General features: G+C 37.3%; 1 protein-coding gene and 1 non-coding gene across 2 annotated transcripts in view; one reads left to right on the top strand and one right to left on the bottom strand.

Annotated features, from left to right (window-relative positions):
* Window positions 1–3,280: 3,280 nt before the first annotated feature.
* On the top strand, window positions 3,281–3,353 carry TRNAP-AGG (transfer RNA proline (anticodon AGG)). Its single transcript has one exon. It is a non-coding gene; the product is annotated as a tRNA-Pro (tRNA).
* Window positions 3,354–4,219: 866 nt separating this feature from the next.
* Window positions 4,220–8,895, bottom strand: part of VPS13A (vacuolar protein sorting 13 homolog A) — a 197,336-nt gene continuing 192,660 nt past the window's right edge. The window contains exons 71-72 of the mRNA XM_010978070.3: window positions 7,466–7,540; window positions 4,220–5,624 (exon numbers count right to left, since the gene is read on the bottom strand). Of these exons, the coding sequence (XP_010976372.1) occupies window positions 5,574–5,624; window positions 7,466–7,540 (126 nt within the window). The 3' untranslated portion in view covers window positions 4,220–5,573. The remainder of the gene's footprint in view (window positions 5,625–7,465; window positions 7,541–8,895) is intronic.

The raw sequence follows: 8,895 nt of genomic DNA, 5'->3' as shown, positions 1-8,895 counted from the left end.
GACTAAGGTTAATTTCAAGAGGAAGAACCTCACTATGTAAATGCTTGTGTTTATAAATTATCTTATCAGAATCCATAAAACCAAGTCAGAGACTATATAACAGGAGACTGGGTCAGGAGCCCACGTAAGTATAAGGAACACAAAAATGAAGGACATAATGCAGTGATGCAGAAATAGACATTTAAAAAAATATCACCATCAACAACCATATTTTTACTAAAGAATAAGCATTCCACAGAAGTACAGACTTTTTAGTCAATACAAAAATTAGTAAGGAAAATATTTTTAAAGTGCACATTCCCTGAAAAATTCATTTTTATATGTAATACACATAATCACACACAGAGATGATCATTTAAAAAAGTCTACAACAATCTGATCTTGTAACAAGCCCCAGATCCAATTCCTAATGGTCTGTGAGTGGGTATAAAATCACTTGACATCGAGAACATTTCAATGTAGTCTACATTTTTACTTGCATGTTTTTCAGCTCCCAAACTGGGAACTTTGCGTGGCCAATGGAACGCTGGTGGTATGGTGGCCTAAGAAGAAATGCTGGGGGTTTTCAAACATGATCTATTTTAAGCACACTTGGGGTCATTAGACTTATTATACTACTCTCACAGGGTTGCTTGTTACAAGGACTTCATTAGAAGGACCGCATTATTAAGGTATCAGAGCAATATCAAATGAATGTGAATGGTGCTCAGTGACATGGATTTTCAGGTTGACAGATATCTATATCTGTAGGTGCTCTATATAGTGCATCTATATAGTAGGTGCTCAACTATAACACAAATGAATTTGTATTTGTATAAATAAAAACTTTAAAGATATACTCGTATCAACCTATAAAATCTGAAGTTACATATCTTACATAGCTCATTGGGTAACCAAAATTATCAATTTTTTGGAAAATACCATAATGCTTTTAAAAAAGAACTGATCTGTAATTCTAAAGTAAAACTTTTAAAAAATATGACATGGAACTATTTTACAAAAGAGGAAATAAAGTAAAAACGGGTTCAATTAAAGAAACATGAAAGAGGTCTATAACAGAGTAGGATCCAGAGTCTTCTCAATCCTTGGGCTGGCCCTTTAGGATAGCCCCGTAGCGAGTTCTACTCTACACCAATTGTGGCAGAAAGCAAAGAAGTATAAGAAAAAGTCTGCCCTGATGTAAGGGCAATGATTAAAAATACAGATTAAAAGAATCCTAAATTTTTTTACCAATCAATGCTGTCTTGATCAGGTATAGCATTAGCAGTAAGGTATAATTTCAAAAGTATATTTCAAAGAATTGGGCAGGAGAGTGGATGGTCCTTGTTTAGAGTATGCAAAGGAGCTATCAGTGAAACTGGACAGCACCAAGGAAAACCAGACTGAATACGTTTTGCATTGAATCTTGCAGAAAGAATGCAGGTTACCTGTATTTTCTACCTGAATCTTACAGAAATTAGGAAGTCAAATTATTTTCAGCTAAACAGCACTGGCATTTGTTTAGCACCTTCCAAAGAATGAGTATTTTGGCCCTAAAAAATTGTGTGTAAGCTCCCCATTTTTAAGGGCCTCTGGCCACCTGTAAGGTGAATCAGACAGAAGGTAGATGAACAATGCAATTTACGTAAAAGGAGAACTTCGGTTCCCAATCTTAGTAAAATGCTTAGAGGGAAAGAGGTGGAAATACATTCAGTTAAACGATATCCTATGGTCTTCTGGGGGTGCTGTCTGTGGAGATAACATTTTCTGTGTTTTATTCTAGACCACTGCTATCTAGTGGGGCAAATATACAGGCATGTAAGTGTATCTGATACACACTAGGAAAGGAAAACATTTCCAAAACAAGAGCTATTCTATCTTTTCACTCAAAAGAAAAAGTGCTCACAGTCTAAAGGCTCCCTGAGCTGTGGATTTGCTGCTCCTTTCTAAGTTAAGGTAAGGCTTAACACCATCCAGATTGTTCCAACAATCACTGGCTGGTACATGCCTTCTCCAGCAGTGGCTTTCAAAGTATCCCCCGCTCCCCGCTAAACTACAATTCACAATAAGAAGTAACATTTTATATTGTGACCCAGTATACACAGTATATAGAGTATTTAACAAGCAATATTTCAAACAAACAATATTCAACCTTGTTACATGCAATGCTTTCTTGTTTCCTATTCCATTTTAAAAATATGCTGGTCTTGAACCGATTTCATGGCCCTCTAACGGGTTAAAACCTACAGTTTGAAAACAACGTCCTTGAGGTTTCTGGCTGATCTTGAGAAAAGGTAAAAAGCAATGGCCCTGGGATGCCAAACAGATTTCTCTGACTTGTGATGGCGGAGGCATGAAAACACCCATTTCCAAACAGCTACTTCCACCTTCAGTGTATTTGGCACACACTTTCAGTTGCTACAGGCAAACTAACTCTGTACCTTGTCCCAATCTTTTTAATACAGGGGCCTTAGCTTGGCCTGAGGTATCAACTAAAACCGGTAACTGATGACTGAGTAAGATTCAGAAAATTCAGCACTGAACAGAGTGTTTATTTGTTACCAGACAAGAATAGGATACTACTTTGCAGGATATTTCTAAGAGATGAGCTAGGTGCATATATATTCACTGGGGTAATATTATGATAGAAATGATACTATAAGTTTGAGAAAATTTTCTTATTTGAAGGCCACAGGATAGTTCTGAAACAGATTAGGATTATGGAGAAGACTGGGCCAGGGAAGGACTAGGAATGATTACAACTAGTAATGATTATTCAGGGACCAGAAAAAAACTCAGCTGTACTCAAATAATCTTGCGGAAAATCCCAAGGTCTTGCTAACACTAGGGAAGAGGCAGCCAACATATATACAGTAATAGGGAAGCCACTGGAGAAGTAAGCGCACGTTCCCTTTGATTCAGAGTATTTTGTAAATGTGAAGAAATCACAAACTTCATTTTGTATAAGAAGCCAAAGTTGCTACGTCTAGTGATCATAGTTTTCTGGAGGAGAGCTGGCAGGGAACAGACACTCTGCCTTCAGCTTCACACCGTAATCACAGGTCAGGATGTATGCTGTGCTAGGATGAAGGGCACAGGGCTACAGCTAACAAATAATGCAAAGAGATAAGGACAGAATACTCAGGACATGATCCCACAGAAACCACCAAACAACGAAGACAAGCTTAAAGTTCTCAAGCAGGGCGCCATTAAAAGTACTTAAATATTAATTCCAGCTAGATTATTTTTAAATATCGTAAGATTATGGACTCTGTAATATTCAAGAAAAAAAGACTAGGGAGAGGGTATAGCTCAAGTGGTAGAGTGCATGCTTAGGAAGCATGAGGTCCTGGGTTCAATCCCCAGTACTTTCTCTAAAACTAAATAAATAAATAAATAAAAGCTAATTACCTCCCCCCACCAAAAGATTAAAAGAAAAGAAAAAAAAGACTACAAAATCACATAACTGTAAATTATAAAATGTCATACTTAAAAGACTGACTCATTATCTAGTAACCTATTGATGTTCTTTAAAATGAAGAAAATCCTCTAAGATAACTGACAAACTCCTGCTCTTGAAATTGTGGGTCTTTCTACTCTAGAAACAGGAATTGATGGGAGGTGTTAGTGGGGAGATGACTGGTAGAGAACGGATAAGGGAAGGTATTTCTAGATTCTTACTGGTAAGGGAACAGGGAGGACAGGCACAGTGGCTCTGCCTGGGTACTAGGTACAAGACCCACTCCTGCAGGGCTCAGAAGACGCCAAAAGAATTTCTATCCTCACACTCAGGCTCTTCCCCTTTACTGTGGGATACCCAAAGAGTTATGGCTCTGTTTTTTTTTTTTTTTTTTTTTTTTTTTGAGAAAAAAGTCATAAAACTGGGGTAGGCAATCAGGTACTTGGCTAACGGCAATGACTAGAACTCTAGGAAAGCAACATTTCAGTTGAGGATAATCTGATTAAAGTTTTCTGACAACCTCTACTCTAAGGTTTAATTCTAATGTATGCAAAATTAGATGAGCTCAGCAACAGAGAAAATGTGTATACTACTCTGAACAAAGGTCATCATGTTGGCAAGCACTATCATGAGACTTCAAATTTGTCACCTCCTGATTAAATTTACATTCAGCAACGAAAAAAACATTCTGAAAGAAACTTATTAATAAATAATGTGTTTTTATAATTAGAGGAAAATCTATACTATTTAGTGGCAAGATTTGGTCAGGAAGAAATGCAATTACAGACTGGCATGCTGTTTATTTTAGCTTTTAAAACAAAGCAAGGGTTTGAGGAATCTCAGGAGAATTTCACAACCATTAACTTACACAGAGTCATCAATTCTAAAAACAGTTTATAGTAATTTGGTGGCACGTACAACATGCATCAAATACTCTATTATTCAATAACTAAATACGACACTGCATCATTTTCTTCATGGTTCACAATCATGTAGTCATTCCCCTTCACTTGAAAAAGTCCATTAATATCAAGGTACAAGGATCTTGGACAAAAACCAAGGAAAAAAACCCTCATGACCTTATTTTTCACTAATGTGTAGCCCACGATTTTTGTTCTGATGAGCTATACATTTAAGACAGATATAATGATAATATCTAATTACAGATAAAGCAAACCAGAAGTTCTCAATCTATTGCCAACAGGACAGGTTACCGGGTTAGACTTTAGGGTACATTCATTTACCCCACATGCGTATAGAGAGGGGCTGTCTGTTCTGAAGCATAATGCGTATTAAGATGGCACGAATTGCTTATTTCATACCACCAGTGAAGAGGAAGTTGGTATTGTTAAGGCTTCAGGAATTTTCCTTTAAGGTCAGCAATCTATTAAAAACACGACCTAGGTAAACCAAGTGGATCTCATGAAGTTGGCTTGAAGTAGTATTTCTAAGGCTTTAAAGTTCTGAGAGGGACTTTCCCTTCTGGGGTATGACATTCATTCCTTCAACCCTTAAGATGAGGCTTGAAGAGGTATTAGTCAATCTCTATTATATAAAATGAAGAAAGATTATTTTTTATAGTCATGCTATGTACTTCAAATATAATTCAAACCTATCTTTTATTTAAAAAAATAAGGAAAATAATACCAAAATATTTATCTATAAAAAGAACTTCTATGTTTCCAAAGAAACCACCACCAAAGTTACCTTGATACCACTGAGGCAATGTTTGATCATTTACCTATCACTCAGAGAGTTTGAAGTAAGCATGACAGAAGTTTAAAATGTGAACTAAGAACATTAATTTTAGCTCCATTAAATTTAGGCTAAATATAGGTAATTTCTCCACCACTGCAGAGAATCACCTGGAGCCAATATTTAAGATTCATAAAAGAAATGTTTCTTTTAAAAGTAATTAGAATTTTAACCAGATGCATGATTCAAATTAGAAAACCAAATGGATCCCCAAAGAGCTGAAATAGTTTAATCACAGAGCTGTTTTACCTGATTCTAACTGATTTTTAAAAAAGTACTTGAAATTACTTCTGTACTATACTTCCCGAACAGGTTTTGGAAGGTATAAGGTAGAAACTGTAATTATTTATTGCTGTGTATCTTCAGGCAGTGGTCTCCGTCAGAGGCTCGGGGAAGGTTCCCTTGCTTCTTCTAGCTTTCTGAGGATCCACTGTCATGGGGAAATAAAGCAACATTTACTTAACTTCAGTAAACTTGCAATGAAGCTCAAAATGTAATGAATGAAAATCTAGAAGTTGTCTTTCCAGTTTAGTTAGGAGTATACTCATATCGCCAAAAATTAAATTCACTCTGCAGAAGAGGTCATTCACTCACTCAAATGGTCTAGACAGCTCAGGGACAACGGCACTGCATCTAATAGTAGGGATAATGTTTTTCTAAGATCTCTGGACTTAGGTGTTCATCTTCAGAATAAGAAAAGCAAAATAAACCATCCTGAGAGAGAAGGGTAATTTGACAGCTGGACGAATAACCCTGGCATAGTGTGGAAAGTATCCACACAGAATTCTTTCCGACCTATGCCACTTCTTTATCACAAACCTTCATGATTCCATATATAGGGTTCTACTGATTGAGTAGGAATAATTACATACAATCTACCGTGGGTAGTAGCATAGCAACATTCTTGAACATTTTAGGTGCTTTCCTGATATATTTTTCTATTTTGAAAGAATAAAACGCAAATAAAATGCAAACCTTTCTGCCAATAACATCTATTATCATTAGGCCTGTATGACGGATAGAAGCCACGGAGGAGATACTGGGCTTATCCCATTATGAAAGGCTTACGCAGAGCTATCTGTGCTCTTTCCCTAAAGAAGAACCTAGTGGGGATAGCTTTAAGATTAGAGAAAGAGAACTGGGCTCAATAACCTTTCCTGAATGTTTTTGGCAGAGCAGGAGGATTCAAAATAAACCTTCCAGGATAAAGTAACATGGTGACAGAGATTAAATGGAAAACTTGCTACCGAGAAACTGAACTGGTGGTGACGTCCTTCAGCAACACGAAGACGACGGCCAGAAAGGCGCGCTATTATCGTGCGCCACTGTCTCCTTGTTCCAGGAAACATGGGTATCGAGGCTCCAGTCACTTTGTTCCTCTCTCTTTGTAACTTGTCCCCCTTTCAGTTTTCTACTGTTAGTATGTGAGTGTTACCTTGTATCGCAATGTCTAGGTACAAAATTACACAGCACATGCTAAATGGTTCAAGGTGTATGTGCGTGGGTGGGAGAGGTTCCTGGTCTGAAATCCAAAAGTGAGAAGTGAACTGGTAGTCACATCCAGCCAGGACAAACAGAGAGGTTCAGTAAAGAAGCCATGTGTTCTTATTATAAGTTTCACAACATAGTGAGTACAATTCAGTGTCAGGAATAGCGTCTTAGTTGTGACCACTGAGGTAGATAATGAACTCAGTCTTCCTTTTCTTGACAGTGCACATTGTTATAACTGCAGTAATCCCTGGAGTACGTATAATGCATTTCAGTTCACATCATTCACATTTTGAGGAAACCAAGGTTAACGGACCTCCCCTAAGTCCTACAGTCAAGAAGGATCTGAATCAGTACTTATATCCAAATTTTCTGACTATGGGCTTGGCTCTTTTTTTCCCTTGTGCCAGGCTACAGTAATTTTTAAAAAATCATTATAGCTATACAGTAGAGAAATCAACAATGTGAGGTTATTATACTTTTGTTACTGGAGCTGGTAGATTAGCATTAGAGTGAAATTATTTCTTTTGTTTGTTGTCTTTTTGGCAAAGTATTATGGGATTTAAAATAAGAGCAATTTGATTTCAAAAACAAGTAGGTTTGCTGAATTCAATCTAATGAACAATAGTTCTGGAGAAATAGTATCTACTTATGCGTACTGAAACTGTCAAAACACAAAAATAAAAACAAACACAACTTATTTGTCCTAAAGAATAGTCCAACACACATGGCTTTAAAATGAGAAGCTGCTATCTGTTTAAATAAAAGATTCATTATATTTACCCTAGCATCCTCTGGGGTCTTGAAGTTAATTATTTTTCCAAACTCTTTGGCATGGAATACAGACTTCACTCGTTCCTACGAATAGAATAAACAGCTTCATTAAAATGGAACTATAGTTGTAGAAATATAATAAAGAAATGCCGTGAAAAAAAAAAAAGCCAAGAACGAGGAGTCAAGAAGAATCAAACACAAATGGAAAAAAAATGACTAAATTCTAACCCATCCATTATCACTAAATCTAAGTTAGAAAGTTTTAAGTGAGATTTCAATTACTAAAGCCACAAAGGGTTGATGCAGAGGATGGGAAGGAGATAAAGTCTGGAAGCAGTGCCACTGTTTTCCCTCTCCAGGTAATTTCCCGCATAGTCCTTGATATCTGGCCATGGACTCATGATAATTTTTGTTAAGAAATAATATGCACATTTGTGTGTATATACATACATATCTGTGTTGTATGGGTATGTGCCTGTGTATATGTATGTAACTTCTGACGTTTTAAACCAGTCATGTAATACGAATGTAGCTTCAGAATCAAAGAAATCAGGGTGGGACATAGATCCTCTATGATGGTCCTCCAGTTTTTACACTCCTTTGGTACTCTGCGATGTGTTTGTGGGAGAACTGTCTGATGGCGGATGTTAAACATTAGAGGGCCAAACAGAATGGATTCTCGAGGACGAGGATGTGATGACCTCTGTTAACCACGGGTGAGGACACAGAGGAAGCATGTTCTACTTGTCTAACAATTTCTTTAAGTAATTCAATATCCATGCATATACAGAATCTGGAAGAAATCAGATTCTTTTATTAAAAAAAAAAGAAAGATTGCTGATAAAAGGTCTCAAGGGAAAGGTGGAAGGGGAAGAAATCAAGGAGATAAGTTTATCCTTGGAGATGAAAAGCCAAGAAATGCAATATGGGCTGAAAACAGGCTAATAGTTACTATCCATCATTTCCTATGTGGCCACATGGCCTTTCATTTTCTGAGTGAATCAGAAAAATTCTCAGTGGGTAACTTGGTCTAAGATCCTCAAGAACTAATATCCAATCTACTTAGGGGCTGCCCCCTGTCTCTGGAATGAGTAGTAAGATGGGATAAATGGTCTTCACTAGTTAAGCACGGGCCCAGGGACAGTTCTGTTTACAGGCTTGTCTGAAAAACAAATCTGTTGTTCTGCTAGCGTCCAATGCCCCTTCTTTCAGTAACAATTTCCTGAATCTCCTTTGGGCAACTATTTTTCCACCCTTCTTACTCCAAAAACTTCAGGTAGAGCTGACCCTTCCTTATTGGTAGCACCATTAGGATTCCATGACCCTCACCTGGCCAGCTGGCCCCTGCCAGCTCCTGAGTAAAGTGATTGGTTCAAGAATAAGCAAGTGACCAAAGGTGACCCAGTAAGAAGCTTTCATTCTGCTGAGCTAGTATGATA

This window comes from Camelus dromedarius, chromosome 10, assembly GCF_036321535.1.
Source record: "Camelus dromedarius isolate mCamDro1 chromosome 10, mCamDro1.pat, whole genome shotgun sequence".
NCBI classification, from domain to species: domain Eukaryota; kingdom Metazoa; phylum Chordata; class Mammalia; order Artiodactyla; family Camelidae; genus Camelus; species Camelus dromedarius.
This window is presented reverse-complemented; position numbering and strand designations above follow the sequence as displayed.